At 39.5% G+C, this 21,727-nt stretch overlaps 1 protein-coding gene across 2 annotated transcripts; it reads right to left on the bottom strand.

The window, feature by feature from the left end:
• Positions 1-470: 470 nt before the first annotated feature.
• Positions 471-20,677, bottom strand: PCGF6 (polycomb group ring finger 6). 2 transcript variants are annotated; one of them, XM_085064918.1, is made up of 10 exons: positions 20,111-20,568; positions 19,068-19,167; positions 17,648-17,744; positions 17,040-17,095; positions 16,078-16,137; positions 15,345-15,453; positions 13,342-13,369; positions 12,671-12,769; positions 8,043-8,129; positions 471-2,749 (listed from the first exon to the last, which is right to left on the bottom strand). In XM_085064918.1, the coding sequence occupies exons 1-10, from the start codon at positions 20,543-20,545 to the stop codon at positions 2,699-2,701; spliced, it is 1,122 nt and encodes a 373-aa protein (XP_084921044.1). In that variant the 5' UTR covers positions 20,546-20,568; the 3' UTR covers positions 471-2,698. The 2 variants fall into 2 exon arrangements, 1 of the variants encoding a protein (XP_084921044.1); XR_014853171.1 differs by lacking the exon at positions 13,342-13,369 and having other exon boundaries at positions 2,702-2,749; positions 20,111-20,677.
• Between the last annotated feature and the right edge of the window lie 1,050 nt (positions 20,678-21,727).

The raw sequence follows: 21,727 nt of genomic DNA, 5'->3' as shown, positions 1-21,727 counted from the left end.
CAGGAAGGGTAATATGGAGTATTTGAACCAGATGCCTTGATTACGGTGGCAGAGAAAGATCCAGATCTCAGCGGCAGAGAAAGATTCACAGGGGACTTGATAACAACATCCATAAACATGAAAGAAAATAATCAAGAGGTGGCTTTCACAAAAAGACGTTCTTGTTGATGAAAACGGGAGTTTTTCTCCTGTATTTCTGTGGAAAAACCAATCTCGACATCTTTACTGAGCTATTTCTCACCAAAATCCTTATTAAAAGGAGAGTCCCAGAGATTTCATGTTACTCCAGCTAACAATACCACACTTAGCTCCAGTGGAGACTCTGGTATTGAATTACTCTTCACCATTCAGCCCCTTAATTGAAATTTGTCATTCTAACAACCCCAGAGCATATTCAGCAGTTTCACTACCATCTACTATAATTCTGAGGCTGACATAAGAAACATGGCATGGAAACACGAGGGCTCAAATTTAAATTGGCTAAAATAAAGTTTATTTTACTGTTACAATATATAATCTTTTATCAACACAACTCACAAAGTGTTTACAAAATAATCTCATTTTCTGCTGCATTTTAAACACTACTTTTATACAAACTTTAAAGGTAAAATAGGAGTTTGTAGCTAAAAAGGCTTTTTGTTACATTTTTTAGAAGCATCATGAGAATTACTTCAAACAAAACTTTTTTCCTTATGGTGCCACCTTCACAGACAAAAGGATGTTTATTGTAAAGACCTGAGGGAAGATTCATGAAAGCTTTCTTTAGACAAACGATGCCAGTCCTCTTAGGCTGACAGTGAAGAAATAAATTTGAACAAACATTTGAGCCCTTGCAGCCAGGAAGGCCAATGGTATCCTGGGGTGCATTGGGAAGAGTGTGGCCAGCAGGTCTAGGGAAGTGGTCCTGCCCCTCTACTCAGCCCTGGTGAGGCCACATCTGGAGTGCTGTGTCTAGTTCTGGGATCCTCAGTACAAGAAAGACAAGGAGCTCCTGGAGAGGGTCCAGAGGCCACAAAGGGTTGCTCCACTCCTCAGGGACACTTCAACCTCCCTCGCTGCTCCTGGCAATGTCCCCTCCATGCCTGACTGGCTGCCAAGGGCTTCCAGGTCTGGAAGGAGCTTGGGGCTGCTGCTCAGGTGTCCCCAAACTCCAGAAGTCCTGTACAGCTCAATTAAACTCTCACCCCTGGACTTATCTCAGTTGCTGCTGCTGCCTCACCAACTGACTGAAAGAAACAAAGGAGGACTGAAAAAAGGAAGAACTTCTCAACACTGAGGGTGGCAGAGCACTGGAACAGCTGTCCAGGGAGGGTATGGAGTCTCCTTCTGGAGACATTCAAAACCTACCTGGACACATTCCTGTGCACCTGCTCCAGGTGATCCTGCCTTGGCAGAGGAGTTGGGACCAGATGATCTCCAGAGGTCCTTCCAACCCTAACAATTCTGTGATTCTGTAACTTAGGTGCTCTGAAATGCCTTATAAAGGAATCTCTTCCTTTTCCCTACACTGACTGTAGGGAAGGGAAGGAGCCTGGTGCCTAATGGAAGCTTTCATGACTCCCCACACTGATGACCCAGAATGCAGCAAGACCATAACACACAGAGCTCTCTGGTCCTTAATGCGGCACAAGACAACACGGAAATCTTAAACAGAACAAAATTTGAAGTGTTACAGTTGTCACAAAACCTAGTATTTTAATATGTTAAAATTAAAGTCACCTAATGTCCTCTGTGAATCTGGTAGTAACAGGCAAGTATTACATTACTCAACCCTGGTCTCCACTACGATGCACTAAAACACATTAGAAAGAGTGGAAAAAGCAACCATCTTCACAGCTGCTGGAGAGGTATGTGCTAGAGTGAATGGATTTATGCTCCTGACAGTCAAGTCAGCTGACAGATTTTACATGATAGCAGAAGCAGGTTGACAGTGATTACTTTACACACAGCAAGCAGGTAGAAAGAGGTGCTACTTTTTTTTCATGCATAGTTTAACCAGCTTACAGCCAGCTCATCTCCATTCAGACTAGAGATGCATGATCCACCATTTGGTATAAGCCAAACGACCAGCAAATATATTTCCAGTGCAAACAAAATTGTCTTTCTTCAAGAAAAACAACTAAATTTAATGCTACTTCTCAAAAAACAATGCTTATGCTGCATCATTTTCTACCTATTTTGGTCTGCATTTCTGAAGTTTCCTTCCTCTCCCCAAATCACATCCAAAGACAGATCACAGTACACTTTTTTTTTTTTTAGGCAAATGACTGTCTCTTCCCCACAACAAATTATACTGCTCACTGAAGATCATCCCTGAGAGCACTGTTCTAGCTAGACACTTAGCAAAAGATATCTCAGAGCCTGGAGGAAAAAAAGGCTGTTCACCCTGTGAAATCTTGTGGTTTTAGAAAGTAAAAAAAATCAGCTACTTCGAGCATTTAATTTCCCTGAGCTGAGTGAAATTTGAAGATAGTAATTTGTAACATGAAGCATACCAACATCTACAGCTGTACTTACAGAAGCTGCAATTTTTTACAGTGGTTAAGTCAGATGTTACATTACAAGCACACAGCAGTTAGTGGTGGTTTCTCTCACTTGCTTCCTGCCACAGGAAATGTGATGGCTTCTTTGGTGAGAAACAGCAGTGAAGAAGCTCCACGACTTCAGATTTGCTTGCCTCCTGATATTCCAGCAACCTTTAAGTTAGTGGAGATACCACCAGGCCATAGTGCAGTACAAGCAGACCATCCTAGAGAGAAGAGAAAGAAACTGTATCATCATAGCACTTCTTCTCCAGGAGGCATTTCTGTCATCACCTGGTACAACAATTGCTGCATGGTAGGACCCCAGGCAAAATCTCACCATTTTATACCATGTCCCTTCCATATGGTGAATGCAAGTTTTGAAATATCAAGGCTAATAACTGTATTCCCCTCTCCTCTTTCAGATGGAGAAAGGTGTTAAAAAAAAAGTAAAATCTGGTACTGCTTTTATTTTAATATTATAATGGAATTATCTTCATACAATAAGCTCTTATTTACAAGTTGTGCTGATTTCCAAATGATATTATGGGGCAGAAAAAAAAAGTAATCCATTAAGTAGTTCTAGAAGGTGCTGCCAAAAGTTGCAGTAGAAGAGTCCAGAATACTACTCTCTGCATCTATTAAGTAATAAATACATTGGATTAGAAAAACTCCAAATGACAAACTATTAGTTTATTAATTCATGTATCTCCTCTTCAAAGACTGCTCGACATAATAAAAAACCCTTTCACCTGTGAAACAGGACACTTGTGACCCATTAGTCTTACTTACGTCACTTAATTCACACACAGCTGCTGAAAGGCCTAGCACTTATTCTGCTTCCACCACAGATCCACTGGGAATCTGACATTGCATTACACCTATCTATACAGTCAGGCTTAAAAAAAAAAAAAAAAATTCTTTTTGAGAGAGAACTACATTAGTACCAATGCACACGTTAGAAATTCTACCATATTTTGCTTCTTTGCTTCAGATGTTTTTATCAGTTAACACACAGGATGTAAGATGATGTATTAGTACCAACTCATTAATTTTTCATCATCCTCTCATCCTGTTAATAACCAGGAATGCATTGCTAACTTCTAAAAAGATACAGGAGACAAGAGCTTTAACTCACTAGCTGACTAACATAAATTGGGATGGCAGCATTGCAATATGAAGAGAGAAGCCTGATTGTCCTCACTTCTTGTTAGGTAGAACAGGCTCTAAGAGGTTACTCAGGAACCTCTCGGCACATAAAAATTGTTATACCTTCCCGAAGGTACTTATTCCTTGTGCGTATTAGCTCCTTCAATAGAGAAAATAAGACACATTCAGAAGTTTATTTTTTGGAGAGAAATTGTGGTCAAACCCAGTTTTTCCTCCACGGCAGTTTCTTAAAGGAAAGAAATATTTACACAAGAAGAAAATGCTACAAATGCTACAAAATGCTATTCTTTGAAGAACAGTTTTCAAATGGTACATTTGGCAGTTGGACATTTAAAGGAAATACTCCTGCTAAACCAAAGGCCTAACCCACTGCAATTCCTTCTCTACAAAGAGAAGCTGAGACTTACCCCAGTACTGGCACTTCTTACTCTGTAATTATTCACTTCTAAAGTATTACACACGTCTATCTATGTTCACCTGTCTTCTCTAGATACTGTTATTAAAAGGAAGTCCAAACAGAGAATGAGCTCTCGCTGCTCATTACAAATCTCAAGACTAACTCAGGCAGGCATGAAAGAAAAGAAAAGCAAAGCTCTCCAGTGTCCTTTGACACTCATTTGTGACCCTGACCCAAAAAAAAGAAAAAAAAAGAAAAAAAAAATACCGAAAAGGATTCCACCTGTTACACCCAACCATAAACTTTAGAGTGGAACTGACAGACCAACACATCAGAGTATATCCCCTTTTGATGTTCTAAGAGCAGCAGCAACAAAAAGTACCCCACTTTCCAAGTTCAATAACCCCACAGCAAAGAGTAAAACACTTCCATAGGAAATGTGTGCTAGAAGGTCACAGTAATTAAATTAGAGCACAGCTCTTGCTGCCTAGCTCAGGAGACCAAAAAATAGCACAATAGCATTGGGTTACAAAAAGGTGAGAGCTACAAAGAGACCATTATAATCTGCCAAACCTCTGTGCCAAGGGCCAAGGACATGAAGGAAGCTACTCCTTTTAGCTTTTCCCATGTGTGAGCTCATTATATCCATCAGTGATGCAGAACTCGGAGAAGGCCCAGTTTTAGACAAGTGAAAATAACCAGCAGCTTGGATCATATTGCATTTGTGCAGCAGAGGGGAGGAAGGTAATACAGGGAAGAAGTTATATTCCCATTTAGTTAATAACAAGCTTCCTTCCTCAGCTACTTGATCACACTCTTAATTACAGGCAGATCTCAATCCCTGGTAACAAAATTGACCCTTTAAAAGTTTCTGTAAGTGTCTTTGCTCACTCCTTGCAAGTTGTTTCTTATTATATAAATTTTGTCAGTGAACTTTTTATATTTTTGCCCTAACAGAGTTAGAAATCCTACTTTCAGCTAATTAAGAAGATGTAACCAACCACCCAATTTCAGAAATGTCAAAATATCTTGACATCTAAAAGATTAATTCCTGATTCTTTTTTTAGCCTTCTGTCAACTACTCAGAAATGAACATGTCAATTGCTTACATTCAACCACTAAAATTAGTTGCCTATTCACTCAAATTAAAACAACCCAAATAAGTTACTATGGGGCCAGCATCAGGAATATTTATTTTATCATCAGATCACACTCGATCTTCCCACACTTGTTAGAAAGGCAGAAATGTTTCCAGAAGAGCTAAAATCCTGCTGGCTTGTACCTCCAAGAGACTTTCATTTACTCAGTCTCTAAGGTATCACTACACAGTGCTAGTCAGTAGGAAAAAAAAAAAAAAAAAGAAATATAGCACCCAAAATCTTCACAAACAAATCTTAATAACCATTCAGTGTAAGTAAAGGCTACTAACAATTATGGTCCCAGCAATTATAGTCCAGAAAAATAAAGCACACACAACATATGTTATGCTGCACTGCAAATGCTAGCAAAGAACACATGTTAAAATTAATTTATTTGCCAAAGAGAAACTTATCTGCATTTTAAAATTAATTTTCCCAGCAAAAAGAATAACTGCTAGCATGAATGAACTTACAAATGAAAAATGTGACTCAGAATAACAGCTATTTTTCTCTTTTAACAGTGGTTCTACTCATCTAAATAAAAGAGCCCAATGTTTTTTCCTTTAAATGACTTTCTGCCACAGAAGTAGCTACTGAAGCTGTTTTCTTTGCATAAAGCATCTACAATGAACCTCAGAAACCTGTAAATGACAACAGCAGTTTTGAACAGTGTCTCAGCATCCTGGTGAGAGCTGTTAGGGACATTCCTAGCTCAACACTGATTTGGAAAGGCTGGAAAGTTACAAAGGCACAAGATGCCCTTGGAGTTTAATGTAAAATTCATCAAATGTTCCTCTGTACTTGTAGTTTCACTGGCCAGGACAACTGTGCCCCTTATTGAATTTCAGATCCTGGTGAGAAACAAACAACCCTCACCATTTTAGACTCGACCTATCCTCTGGGGTTTTTTTATGGGTAATTATCTAAAAATATTTTCCAAGGTTTTTTTTAATCCTAGAAATGCATCCTCTTGATTTTTAAAAAACAATATAATGTTAGACTGAAGAACATGAAAATGTCACCATTACTTCAATATCAAGACAGAAGCAACATTCCTACTGTAACTGTTTGGCATCGTAAGAGGTTTTCTAACAAAATGAAGAGAAATTAAGGATGAACCTGATCTTTCAAATTTCCTGTCAAAAGTGACTATAAAAGAACAAGACTTCACAAAAAGCCAAGATTTTTTTTTCTATTTGTTTGTCCAATAGAGAAGCCTTGAGAGAATTAACTGCTAGCATACTGATTTGGTAATAAATGAGGCTTGAAACATCACTGGAGAATGCATCCCAAGACAACTGTTCTCTTTGTGGAGCTGCTGACTGGTACTTTATCACTAAACATCAATCAGGCAGACCCAATTCTGACAAGAAATGAAACTGATGCAGTATTCCTTCAAGTACTTCCCCAAGAGCATTTCTCATACACGAAAAGCTTTCATGCTAAGCTCAAGTCTAAAACGATATATGTGACTATAGCCCTGGACTGGGAAATCTATCATCCCCTGCCATTAACTGAAGCTTTTAGTACAGGGCACTTCCATCACTATGTGCTTATTGCTGAACTTAGTCACAATGACTCCTAACACCAGAAACAAGTTTGTTACCAGTACCCACTTCCTCCCAGTTTCTATCCTCTGCTCCCCAAACTGGGTTAGGTTATGTTTTAACTTCTTCTTCATGCTATTATAAAACAGCTAAGACATCAGGTATGGCATTTATTCCGTTCAACTGCAGAAACAGCACAAGCCTCAAAGACTTCTGATGTCTTGCCAACACTACCATGAGCCAAATACCTATGCCCTGACTCTGGGATCCCTCCTAGTGATTCAAATCACTTACAGGTGATGGAAAGCCCAAGATATCTCAAAATCAGCTTTTCACTTGCTGCCCCTAACACATGGGGAACACAGAAACCTTCCTGTAGCATAAGAGAGATCAGCAGGAATTTTAAATGTAAAGGTTTGTGCATGCTCAAAAACGAGTGAGGAGAGCTGATTTTGCTACTGTTTCAGCCCTTCTGCTATCTGCTAAGATTGCTTTCCAAATAAAATACCTATCTAATCCTATTTCTTCCCACTGTATTAAATACTAACTTTTCAGACTTCCAAGTTTAGCTTAATATACAGTTTACCATACATCACAGTTTCACATCTCTGTCTTACTAAGCACTTGGCAGAGTATGTCACTGTTTTGGCAGCACTTCTAAAATGGTGTGATCCTTTAAAGATGCTTTGAAAAGAGTCACAAAGAATTTTAAAAATTGCATTCTTATTTACAAAGACAGCAAGTTATCAACAAGAAATAGTTGGCCATACACTCATGCTGTGACCAGAACCAATAAAATATGCACCAAGCACATTTACTGTATTCATTACCCTCTATCTTTCATTTCTGGTTTTATGTACAAGTTTATTCTCCTGACCCAGTCACAAGGGTAGACTTATTTGGGATTTGTCCTCTGATTTCCTGCAGAGATTTTCTGCAATTGCCAGAGAGGAAAAACAAGAAATGTTAATTGAAAGAACGGCTGGTACAATTTATCACTGATAAGATAGCAACTTGTTTTGGGGCGAAAAAAAGCCAAAACAAAACCCAACATAAATCTGATATCCTGATATCCAGAACATCAGGATATCAAGAACATGGTACACTTGTCAACTCCACTTAAAAGATAAAAATTGTTTTGTCAAAGATGGAGAGATTGTCTAAGTGACTTCTTCAGACAAGCTGGTGCTACCTGAGAGCTTAAGAGAGAAGTCTTCTGTTTTGAAACAGAAAACCTGGAACAGAAAGCCCCAGCTGCCACACCTACCTGTACTGCACTCTCTCCTATGACTTGACGAATTTCCCTCAGTGTCTGGTAGTGCTCTAGCAGGTGATCACCACATATTATATCCACCTGTGAAAAAACACAAACATAGTCAAGCCCAACTTACCTTTGGAGTAGCAAAACAATACTGAAGCCAATTTTATTAGCATAGTTCAATTCTAGCATGTCAGACACTAAACCCATCTTTACCTTTATTGTCCAAATGTATTTAGCATTCACAGCACTACTGCCCTGCCCTAATGCCTCTCATGGCCCTGACCTGGGCTCACTGCTGAACAGAGAGGACAGTTTATTGTTTCACTCAGTTTGGTGTTTCCACTGAAACAGACTATTTAGTGATAGCTGTGATTAATTTAATGGGAATTCTGATCATGTATTAAAATGATCCCACAAACATCTGTGATCATTCATCAGTTGCAAAAGAGGTAAACTTTGTGCCACCAACAAAAAATGAGCCATTGCCACCCTCATTCTTATCTGGAATGAGAAAATACACAACTGATTCCACTTAATGCAGCTGTTTGGAAGAAGTGTCTTAATAGAAAAGAGCATCTTGGTGCATGCCATTGTCAGCAGTTAGGTCACAGTCCTCCTTCAGCATGCACACAGTCAGTATTTCTGGGATGGAGCTGCAGGGCATACTCAGCAGTTCCACACATTGTCCTCTACTGCAGCTGAACTCTGTCAGTGCCTGCAATTCTACAAAAGGCACTTCTGTTTACCTACTGCCCACAAGAACAGCAATTTTGTGGAAATCACAAACCATAATCAGGTATTTTGAATTCCTTGCCTTGACTACTATGAAAAATAGGCTTCTCTATAAAGTTAACATGGATTTACTGTGCATAATGTCAATCCAGTGCTGAACATTCCAAATTAGAGCAGCCGACACAGCACTGTTGCTCTCTCAACTGCAGCTTGTTTACATTTTCCTTATGAGAAATTTTTAGACAGGGAAATAAGAGTGCTCTCATCTGTGAATTGACAAAACCTCAGAAGTGAACTTAAGAGCATTGACAATGAGCTGTCCCACAGCTTTCTGCAAGGGAACTGCCTAAGCTCTGCCTCTGCAGCAGTCAGGGAACACACTGCAATATCATGACGTATTGTCTTATACAGCCACTTTCCACTACAGGATGCACTCTGTGCTGCAGCTATTCCACTCCCCCAGATTTATCTTCTTCTGCAAGCTGACCCACTACCTCTCTCTCATTCTTCATGAAAAGATTTAGTAAGATTTATGCTGGCAGACCATGTTGTTCTGAGACTTGGCAATGTGGGAATTCTACTCCTCAGAGACTCAAAAAGGACTAATTTACTACACCATGTCTTGTATGAGAATGAAACAGAATACTCTCTTCATGTTTGATTCTTAATATGCAGAAGATATAAACTGCTTAGTAGTACTTCTGCTTTTAGCTTCTAGAAGGAAGCCAGGAAGAAAAAAAATTGTGTGGACATAACACACAATATTGATCCATATATACTCACATGCATATATTTAACATCAACATTTGATGTATTTAACACAGCAACTGAAAAAATGTATTATTTTTTTTTTAACTGGCTGCAGTTATTTCTGCTATCTTCCATGCATTCCAACCCCTACACTTATTACTGCAGGAAGACAGACATGCTTTACTTTCCAGTAATAGAAGTTTAACTACTTTTGCTTTATAAGCTTACTTCTGTTATTTTTCAGTGAAAACTTACTTTTGTAAGTGTTCAGTGCCATAAGGCACTGAAAACTCAATTCTGCACCCACTGAAACATAACACAAATGTTTACTATATTCTACAGAAATAGAAAACCTAATCTGTTTGACCAATACAGGATACAAACAGTTGCAGCTGCCGACAGTCTTTCAAAGCAGAATTAGAATGTTTGTTTGAAAGTATTGTACTGTTGTACCTGCTGCTCCAGTTTCAAATGGCAGTTGTTAAAGAGCGAGTGTCTAACAATAAATCGAGAAGAGGTCTTCACATTTACTGTATTAAAGTTCTCTGAATACCAAGTGCCTAATCTCCTAATTCCAACACCAAAGCCTGAAATTCTGCCTGCTAATTGTTATGCTAGGGTTTATTCTATAACAACAAGAGAATAAAACATACAATAAAAAAATCCCAGGTCAGTGTGAAAATAAGTTGCGAAGTGTGTCTCAGAGGAATCCTTGAGTCATTCGGGAATTAATATGTTCCATTACAAAAGAGGCACCAGCATCACAAGTGCTATGAATTTACTAAAATTTCAAATGACTGGTAAAATTGAAGCCAACTAGTACTGATTGCCTGATACAGCAATAACGGTAGTTTGACATTTTGCTGAAAGGAAGCAAGAAGGTGGATCTGCTGAATATTCAGTCACTTCTGTTAAAATTCGTATTTAAATAAAGTAGGCTTTCCATTATGCCATTTCTTTTCTTTAGGTGGCATGTCTGCTATTAGAGCTATTTCTCTAAAAGCCACCATAACAGACAATTATAAATTCATACTCACTAGGTAAGACAGAAATAAAAATAGGAGAAGTTCATGTAAGGGACACCTCACAAAAGACTCATCCCAAGGGAGAATCTGGCCCAGAATGCAGTAGACTTCAATCAGTAGTTTTTATACCAACTCATACAAACCAGGGAAGGACAAGAAAAACTTTTAGAGACTGACGTAAGCATTTGGGCTAGTTATTCAAAAAGCTGTCAGAGTTTCCTATTTCCTCTAGCTGCTGTTTACTTTCCAAAGGCTCTGGATGCTTTTATTTCAGGGTCTAAGACTGGCATAAAGAAATTGCATCAACAACTACACTGTATGAGCACAGACTTCCTTTCTTCCAATCTACCCCCAGGCTGCAGTTCACACACACTCTCAGGAATGCACATCTGCTTATGGAACATTTCTGTTCCATCAGCTACATTAATAAATTCTGAGCAGCTGAGCTGCAAGTCTTCAGCAGTTTTTCTCATGCTTACAGGAAGAAGAGCAAGAAGGAATACTGCTGCTGCAGGAACACCTCAAAGGAAATCACACTCTGAAGAAACTTCTGATGTCAATGACAAGAATCTACTGGGTTCCAAACACCACATCTTGTATTTAGCTCATATCAAATGTTACCTACGCAGCTATAACTCGCAATTCCAGTTTCTAAAAAGTTATTTTCACCCTCTCCCAACAAATTCCAGCAAGAATATTTAAGAGAGACCTTGTAATTAGAAGTATACATAAACACATACAGAAAATTAATCATTGCCCAAAGCACAGAGTTCAAAACAAAGCATCAGAAAGAGTAAACTACAGTCTGCCAGCCCAAGTGATAGATAAAAATAAATGAAGCCTTAACCTTCAGATAAACTAGGGAATTTAAATCATAACCCATTTGCAAATGCAAATACAGAAGTCTGAAAGTAATTTGAAGCCTCAGAGTAGGAAAAAAAGAACAAAGGCAGTTGCTTCAAAAACTCGTTTTTAGACTTTTATATATACTGTCACACACGAGCCAGATGGCTTATCTCACATCTTCATTAACCTAAATCCATTGCACTTGGGCAGCTCAATGAAGAAGCAAGAGTATTAGGTCATATTCCACATAAAAATGTTACGTCAGACATGTTCAAGCAGAGTCAGGAATTCAGGAGGATGGGTAATGTACCTTACATCACTTGGTCACTAAATCAGCTCTAACAGGGAATGACTGGAACATTCTCAAATACTACTTTTGCAGACTGTCAAACTAAGCTGATATTCAGCAGGAATTGACTGCAATCACAAAACAGCCACACTTAGTGTTCCTTATGAGAAGTTTCAACAATGAAACCAAAAATGCAATTGATATACTGAGGAGAGAAAGGAGGAAATACTCTGTGTCTTCCTTACAGTCAAATCTTTTCAAGTCCCATGTATGACACAATTCAACACTGTTACAATAAATTTTTTGTAGATAAACGCAGGAAAAGGTACTGCAAAAGTAGTGCATTTTAGCTCAATATGTCTGAAATGTATGTTTCTGAAAGAAATTATTTACACATTACAGAACTCCTGCACTTTTTCAACTGAATGGCTGCTGAAATACACTGAAGAATTGAAAACTGGTTTTGACATGCACTTTCTCTCATAATGGTTGAGAAATATGAAGCTAAATTCTTTTGTACCACATTCTGCGCCTTTGAATTCTTATTTGGAGGAAAGTGTCTGTATTTCATACCTTCCATTTCAACATAACCATCCATAGTGTAATTCTTTCTTAGCCCTTGTTTACCTTCAGTTAAATTTTACTATTATTCAGCTTGTACCTGTCTCTGCCTTTGCATGCTCCCACATTCCCACTTTCCTGTCCAGTTCTACCTTTGAAACAGAAGAATCTCTTGGCTTTTGAATTTCATTGGCTGAAATCTTACATGGCACTTTAGAAATTCTGTCCAATTAGTACAGCACTATGAAAATTTGAACAGGTTGCAAATGAACCAGAAGAGCTGTTCCTTGCAGATCACAACATTGTAAAGAATTGATTTTTTAATCCTTACTGTATTAAACACCTCTAACACTACTTCTACAATCTAATGAACACTGGAAATGACTGTCCAAAGCACAGACAACTTATGACTGCCAAAGCAAGTGACATACCTGACAAGCAGGGTCTAGATCCATTTTTCTTCTGAGGAATTTCTCCACATGTCCAATGGTTGCCTCCCCAGAAACACGCACAAACTTCTTTTCCAAAGGCTGCACAGAATAAATAAAGATTTTAAGTTAAAGTTAAGTTAAAGATTTTGGCGCTGATCCCTGGTAAACTCCAAATCCAAGCGACAACCCAGTAACAGAGGGAGACAGCCTACATTTTGGCCCCTTTTCTGATCTACTTGCAGATTAACTCATAGGGAAGGGACTAAGTATGTTTTAAGACTCCAGATGCTGTATAAAACATTTAAATAATAATAACTGATTAATTTTTAAATGCAGCCCTATGTTTTGGGTAGCCCAAACAACCCCAGGATAAACAACAAACCAAAAAGAAGGGCAAATATGAGACAGAAAGGATAGGTGATACTGAAGATGAAAAAGATGATGAAAAAAGTACTGTGAAACATAAGGATAAAAGGAAGAAAAAGTGCTGGGTAGGTGTGATGTTATACAACAATAGGTTTGAAATACACTGTAATACAAGATTGATCATTGTTATGCTGATGAAAGTTCCAGCTGCACTCAGTATAAGAAAACCAAACTAAATTAAAGACACACAGGTTATAATTATTTCTGAAGTAAACTGTAATAGAAAAGTTTAATCACATTTGTACCTTAAAATTCCCTGTGCCTTCATTAGCTCTGAAAAAACAAAAGAGTAAATAGTCAATATTGCTAAGATTAACAGTTATCCTCAAGCTCTTTATTGTAACAGTGACTTACTGATTTATGAGTCTTGCATATCAAACTTATTTTCCCAGCTCAGGCTCTTCCTTTCATTAAAGTGCTATACATGAAATAACATTAGACTGAATTTATCTATGTGTTTCTCCTACCCTTAATTCTTCTGCTCCATTTTTCTTGTGAATCCAGCTATTTATGACATTGAGTTTTGCCTACATAAAATGTGAATAAAACCCAACACAGCCTAAAGCCATTTTAAAACAAAACATAAAACTAATTTTCATAGGAGTAGGTTGCAATATTCATACTGCTTAAACATCCATACTTCCTGACCTTTGATATTTAGAACTTTACCAGACAGTACCTAAGAAGTTACTGACAGAACACACCCAACCACCTTAGGGGCTCTCTAGGCCAGATGCTGGCCTTCCAGACTGTTCATATGACAGTATTAATGCTAATGCTACCTAGGAACTCAGGAAAGCAGCATGTGTTTCACAGGAATGTGATATACACACAAAGATGGCAAACGATCACATTTCCAGCTGGCTTCAGCCAAGGTTCACTGATTTGCACAGCCTGAGCATGTGATCTGCCATTGATCATCTATACTCCACACATTCTTGTAGTGCAATGTATAAATTTCTCAGTTAATTAAGGCCAATACATGACATTTCATTATTATTGCATTGCATTAGCAAGTACGTACATATGAGAGAGGAAACAATGCAGTATTTTCACAGCACAGGAGATGGCAAGCAAAAGAATAAAACATCACTATAAATCAGCTGACCATTTGCTATAGCCAAAAAATTTAACACTTGTGCAGACCACACATTAACATGGCACTTCAAGTTACTGTGATTGGGTATCTCCTCCTCTAAATATGTACCAGATATCAGACAGAGCTAAGTAAAACTGTCATGAACTACAAAACAAAAATAAGCTTTTCCACTACAGCTGTCATTTTCTTTGATACAGTTCCACAGCCACAGGAGACCACATTATATACTGTAAAGACACAACATAGAAAGTAACAATTTCTTCTGGCTGATCCAATCTATTCCAAGTTTTCTTTATCCAAACTGCTTTATTAATCTGTCATTGCCAATATAAACACTTTAATTTTGACTATATAAATTATCAAAGAATAGCCAAGATTAAAAAAGTCACTAAAATAAAATATCAAGTATATGTTGTTAAGCCATCATCTTTTTTTTTTTTTTTTTTTTTGTTAGAAACATTCTGTGCTTCCCTCCATATAAATAACAAAACCACGGTGGACAGTTTTACATAGTATAGACAGTATTTGCATAGCATGACCTGCTTTGCTGCCAATGCTGTAGTAGGAGCTTAAAATATAACTACCAAAAAACCAAATATAACAACACAGAATCAAAAGTCATCTTGTTTCTCAGGCAATTACAATTTTACTAGCTTTGAGGTCTAAATTGATTTCTGCAAGTCAGGCATGAATAATATGAACACTGAAATTAAGTCAGGTATGTGGATTCATAAACCAAAGAAAGTTAAAAACTTTCTATTATTTGAAAGCTGCTGAGTGCTTGCACTGAGCATATCCAGCATTAGCAGTACTGCCACCTGCAGGGATCAGGGACTGGAACACACAGGGATTCCTCTTCAGTTTACTGAGACTGCACCACTTTGTTAAAACACATCTACATTTTAAAACTATACTTCGTAGGAAGCTACTTTTATAGGAAGACACGTCTTAAACGTTTAATTATCTGCATCATCTGGCTGTGCATAGCTGGCTGTCACTATTGCACTGTAAGTTAAAACTGGCTCCCCACTGCTACTTGAGATGGAAGAAATGCACATTTAATGAAAACCAAGAGCCAGTTAATGGTCCAACACATGCTAGCAGCACCCTCATGTCAGCCAGCTGCTCTTATATTTGCCCACAACTCACCCAATGAACTCCAGAAGAATGGAAATGTCAAGTTCTGGTGGGATTCGGAACACTGAGCCCAGAACTTTTCGAGGTCTTCCTCTGCTCGGTGGAACTGGCTGTGGGACAGCTAAAATATTCAAGTAGCCAAAATGCAAAAATCTTGAAATAAAAATAGCATAAGATACTAACATGCACCAAGCAAAACAGAATAGCTCATCAGGAAAAAAGCCCATGCAATTCATCCTTCTTTTATTACTAAATCAGTTCTTCCTACATTCTACACTGTGTATCTAAACAAGCATTTTAATACCTGTCAACAGAGCACTCTCTAAAGAACGTTGTTTCTTTGATAGGAAGACACAAAATAATTAGAATAATCCCCTACTGTTGAGCAGACTTTGAAGCTCTCATTTTTACTCCTTTGTAATGTCTATTATTTATAAACAGCCAGAAAATAAAATTAAAGCACATTTTACATATATTTCCTGGTTGTAGGTGAAATAAACAGTTTAAAATAATCCAACCATGATTAGGGTTTAAGTGTTGCCAATTAATCTATTTTTGCAATCTGAGATCTGTGACAAGTTATAGTATTTGGATAATTAAGAATCCCATACTTCCAATACTACTTCCATCTTCAGCTGTGAGCTAATATTTAATTTTTTTTTTAATATTTAAAAAAAAGCCCTCTAGAACAAATTATATAGTAAGTATTTCCTTAACAGTGTTCCTTGAAGTGATTACAGCTCACCTGGTTTGGGCACTTCTAATCCTCTTTCTTTATAGAAGTCATGCATTTGCTTTTTCTCTCCTGAAAAAAACGCCCAAGACAGATTGAAATGTTTCAGATGCTGAGAATATCCATTCCCATTGACCAATTTTCAATGGCCAGAGAAGCAAAAACTTTCCAAGTTTCTACAGACCTCCACCATCACTAGTATTTCATATGAGGCTGAGACGTTTAAACTCAGAATTTTTTTTTTTGTGAAAACTGGGAGGAAATCAGAGAAACTGAACATAAATAATACGGAAATAGCTGCAAGAACTAGTATCCTTCTGGCTGTCATGGCTCATGACATGACATGGTATTTTTATACCACGTACATATAGAACATGGTATTTTTATTCTATCCTATATTTATATATACATATTTTTACATATACATAGATTTTAACATATATTTTCATGGTATAAAAACAAATACCATCTCTAGTCCATACATATCCACTACATTGTATATTTCACTCAGTCCACCCAGGTGGACTGTGTAGATTCATTGGCTCCCAAAGCTGAAGGTAAATGAGATGAGACAGTGAACACATCTAAAATCAGACAAATAAATATGGCAATGAGGAAAAAATAAAAGCATTTGTGAGAATCAGTCTTAGCAAATTTCTTTCAACTGAGCCAAGTGAACTTTTTACACAGAAAGATATGATATAGTTCTACAAAAGTAAGAGGAGTGGCTATGAAATATTATCTGGATGTTTATCTGGATACAGTGACAGCTGTTTCAGATAGGGTACACACCACTACCCATAATAGCATTTAGCAGCCAGAAAGATGCCAGTTGTCACAGTTAATTCATTACAACTTATACCGAAACATCACAAAACTATTTCAGAGCCCAGACTAGAAACAAGACCTTGAATTACTCTGTTTTCTGTTCTTTTCAATCTTTAGATAGCAATATAAAAGAGAAAGGGACTTACTTTCCTCCAGATTGACAACTAATTTATAGACTATGTCTTGCAGCTGTCGGTCCAGTCTATGAAACAGAAAAGAAAAAAAGGAGAGTCTTTGGTGCAACACAAAACAGTTTCATTGAACTGTAAAAAAGATGCCAAATACAACATTGAAATGGGATGTACATACAGTGACAGAGTAGCAACTCCACATCTCTCTAAATACTCATCCTGACAGCAGAGCTCCAATAGAAGCCATGTAAAGTTTAAAGCACTACCCTTCATGAACAGCTCAAGAAACTAAAACTCAATTTTTTGAGTTTTATAGATATACAATACCAACAAGGCGTCATCTTAAGAGAAAATCCAAGCAAATAGTTAAGTGTATCACCTGTACTACTGAGTAAAGGGCATAAAAATACCCAGGGCAAGGGTAGAACCCTAGAATAGATACAAACTAGATAAAGCAATAAAGAGTATTTTAATCTTCATTATTGTGATGAAACTCATACTAATGAAGAACACAATGTGTTTCTTATAACCATTCTGTCATTTCAAATAGGAAAGCACAAGTCTGTAAAACAAAACATTTAAAAGCAAGTAGCAAATGTGTAAAAATGGCACAAACTTATTACCTGATATTATAGAGGGGCTGTGTCTGATGTACAACAATATTGCACTTTGGACATCTGTTGCTATAGTAGAAGTGCCTCACAATGCAGCTTTTACAAACTGTAAAGAAAAGAAACCCTATAGGAGTCACATGTCCATCATACAGTGCCATCTCTTAAAGCAAAAGGGGTAAAACCACCCAGAATTCCCAAACAAAACTTGTCAGGGACAAAATGAAGTCACTGAACACTCCTCATCCAATGGATGTGTGGGTGAGTGTTCAATGTGTATGTAGAACACAAGTAGAGATAAGACAGAATACTGGCTGCTGAAAAGCACCCTACAATTTCAGTAGAAACAAGGCAAGAAATCATAACTATGCCATTTTCATTGTGTTTTATAAGCCATTAAAAAATTTGGAAGGAAAGCTACTGAGAAGAAATATCAAGAATAAATAACCTACTATCAAATCAGCTCCCTATCAGCCTGAATAGAGGAAACTTTTCCATAACACTTAACAGGAAAGTTCTAAGACACCACCACAGTTGCATTTGCAACATTATGCTGTCCTTACTAACACTCGTGCCTCTTCCTAAATTGAAAACTGTGCTGAATACTTTGTGCTAAAGAACTAACTAGTGAGCAGTACCAAAAAAAAAACCCAAACCCAAAAAAAACCCCAAAAAAACCCAACCGAACAAAAAAAACCCAAAGAGAGACAGGAGTTTTCCCTTATGCAGTATGAGTGGTTGGGAGGTCTAGTAAACCAGGATTATTGGAATCAGGTAGGAACATGGGTGTGGCTGAGTCAGCTTCACAGAAAGGGTTTTATTAGTTTTGAGAGAAAACGGTTTTGTTAGCACTGGAGAAACTGTTAGCACTAGAATTGAGGGGAAAAAATAACATGACAAGCACAATTAAATCAGTTTATTACCCACCTATCTCCATGCATCAGATTATGGACAAACTGTCCCATGGGTGCAGACCACTCTTTCTGTATCTGAACTGGTACTTCCACACAGGCGCTTATCAGGTTTTGTGAATTTACAAGCTCACATCAACAACAGCTTAGGAAACTTTCAACAAACAAGCAGAGCCACTCAACTTTCTTTTCTCAGTTACACACTCAAATTCCCAGAGCCTACTTAAAAAAAAAATTAAGAAAACATATGTAGCAGCTCTATTTTTGTCTTACTTGGGCTTTATCTTCTCCTACATCTTCCCCTGTCTTAATATGGACATCTGACTTCATGATTGATTCATTTCATCATTTTCTGATGCTTAAAATACCCACGAGTATATCTCGCTTAAGGAACAGAATAAGCACAACACACATTCCCTTCAAACAGAAAATTATTTTCCTGAACTCAGAACATCTCAACGGCTGAATTTGCTTGAATTTGCAACTAAACCCTCAGACAGACAATACTGACAGATACTTACAAGTGTGCAGACATTCTGTAATAGTTGTAGCATCAATGAAGTAACCTTTGCAGATGGAACACAGGATGTAGGGGGTCAGCTCTGAGAGGTTTATCATACGCTGCAAAGACAATTGGTAAGAGTTTGAATGCACAGGCTGAGTCATGAAATTCCCTGACTGCAGCTTCCAAAATACCACTGCCTTAAACCCATGGAAAAAAACAGGATCAATATGCTACAGGAATTGGTTTTTGTAACAGATCAGTCACTCATCATACATAGCTCTTTTCTAAAAACTTTTACCTACTCTTCTAAATTAACATTTTTGACAACAGTAATCCGATTTGTTTCATGAATCATACCTAAAAAGAAAACTTTAAAGAGTCATTTTGGGAAAAGTTCTTTTGGATAAACTCTATTAACAAAATCACATAGTCAGCAAGCTTGAAGTAGATAGTGGTGGAAAACAACATCATTATTTCAAAATGCTCAGCAAGTGTGTTGGGGTCCCAAGTCAAGATACAGAGAGAATTTGTATGACAAGAGACAGCTATCTGTTTCTACACACAGTTAGAGATTACACAAACACACATTGAAGCAAGCACTGAATTTTCACAGCTTTGAATTCTCGTCACGAAGAACATTTATCAGGAACGCACACAAGTAGTTCCTAAACAATCTTCTTGGCTGAATAACAGTTTCAAAAAAGAACAAATTTCTTCAATAGCGACGACCTGAGATGTGTCTGAAAGAGGTGACACATTAGATTCTCAGGTTCCGTTTCCTCTCGTCTCACAGCCCGACTAAAGGGCTTTCTTCCCTCAATAACACCATTCATTTCGCCCACGTGCCACCTCCGCCACCCTCTCAGCCACGCCGAGAGTTTGCAAGGGTTTCTCACTTCAGTGAGACAGATGAAGTGTACTTGGGTAATACTGAAATAAATATTAAAATAAGTAATAAAACCAATAAAATAGTAAAAACAATAAGCAGCCCATTCCCACACGCGGGGCAGGCCGGGAGCAGGGCCTGCCGTGCCCCGGGCACCCTTCCGCCCCCTTTACCTCCCGCTCGTCGTCCGAGTCGAGCTCCCCGTCATCCGTCCCGAACCGAGCCCCGGTGTCGCCCTCCATCTCCTCCTCCTCCACCTCCTCTTCCTCGTCGTCTTCGTCGTCGTCGTCCTCATCGCCGCTGGACTCCGAGCGACCCCGCTCGAACTCGAAGGGGAGGGAGCGCGACCCCGAGCAGCTGGGGGTCCCCTCCATGTCGCGGTCCTCATCGGCCGGGCCCGGGCCCTGGCCTGCGCCCGCTCCCTCCCCGCCCGACGGCGCCGGGCCCCCGGATCCGCTGTGTCCCTCCATGTCACGGACCGGGGCCGGCACGGGTCGCTCCGCGGCCCGAGGCGCGTGCGTGGGAACGCCGCGGGGCACGCTGGGAAGTGTAGTTCTAAAGGACGAGTGCTGCGCCACCGCGCATGCGCCGAGCCACAACCGGTTCATCGTTTTTACCGCCCACGGCTTTTTTTCTTATTTTTTTTCCCCCCAGGCGGCTCACTAATGAACGCTTAATTTGTCCCGAAAGAATTTCAATCGCACAGTACCAGTTTCATTCAAAATTAGGTTTTAATTCTGTAACATAATTAAATTGTATGGGTTAGAGATCATCTAGTTCCAACCGCCTTGCCGTGGGCAGGAGCACCTTCCACTAGACCAGGCTGCTCAAACCTGTCCCGGCACACTTCCAGGGATGCGGCATCCACAGCTTCTCTGGGTAACCTGTGCCAGTGCATCACAGCAAAGACTTTCTTCCTAATATCTAACCTAAACCTGCTTTCTGTCAGTTTAAAGCCATCCTCCCTTGTCCTGTCACTACATGCACTCGTTCAAATTCCCTCTCCAGCTCTCTTGTAGCCCCTTCAGGCACTGGAAGGTGCTCTAAGGTCTCCCTGGAGCCTCTTTTTCTCCAGGCTGAACATCCCCAGCTCTCTCAGCATTTCGACGAGTATCAAAGAATCACTGTTTAAGAGACACGAATAAAAGAAGCAGTATTAGAAATACCTAGACAACTCAGTGGCCGAACCGTAATTAACTTAACTGGGCGCACAGCCCCTAAGCGCACACACTGCCAAGACCACCCTTGGTGTACGCCAGGAGCTCCGGGAGCACACAACCCCTTCCCCCAACACCACCCTTGGTGTACGCCAGGAGCTCCGGGAGCACACAACCCCTTCCCCCAAGACCACCCTTGCTGTACGCCAGGAGCTCCGGGAGCACACAACCCCTTCCCCCAAGACCACCCTTGCTGTACGCCAGGAGCTCCGGGAGCACACAACCCCTTCCCCCAAGACCACCCTTGCTGTACGCCAGGAGCTCCGGGAGCACACAACCCCTTCCCCCAAGACCACCCTTGCTGTACGCCAGGAGCTCCGGGAGCACACAACCCCTTCCCCCAAGACCACCCTTGCTGTACGCCAGGAGCTCCGGGAGCACACAACCCCTTCCCCCAAGACCACCCTTGCTGTACGCCAGGAGCTCCGGGAGCACACAACCTTCCCGCCTCACCCCGGCGCGGTACTGCTGCCCACACCGCTCCCTGCCTGCCGCAAAGCGCTTCCACCAGCGTCGCAAAACGAAGCCGCGGGTGCCTGTGGAGGCAGCGGCTGCAGTGCCCTTCCTTTGCCC

This window comes from Lichenostomus cassidix, chromosome 6 (assembly GCF_008360975.1).
Source record: "Lichenostomus cassidix isolate B80296 chromosome 6, HeHo_3.0, whole genome shotgun sequence".
Taxonomy (NCBI): Eukaryota; Metazoa; Chordata; class Aves; order Passeriformes; family Meliphagidae; genus Lichenostomus; species Lichenostomus cassidix.
The sequence above is the reverse complement of the archived record's forward strand: the minus strand, read 5'-3'. Positions and strand labels throughout refer to the sequence as shown.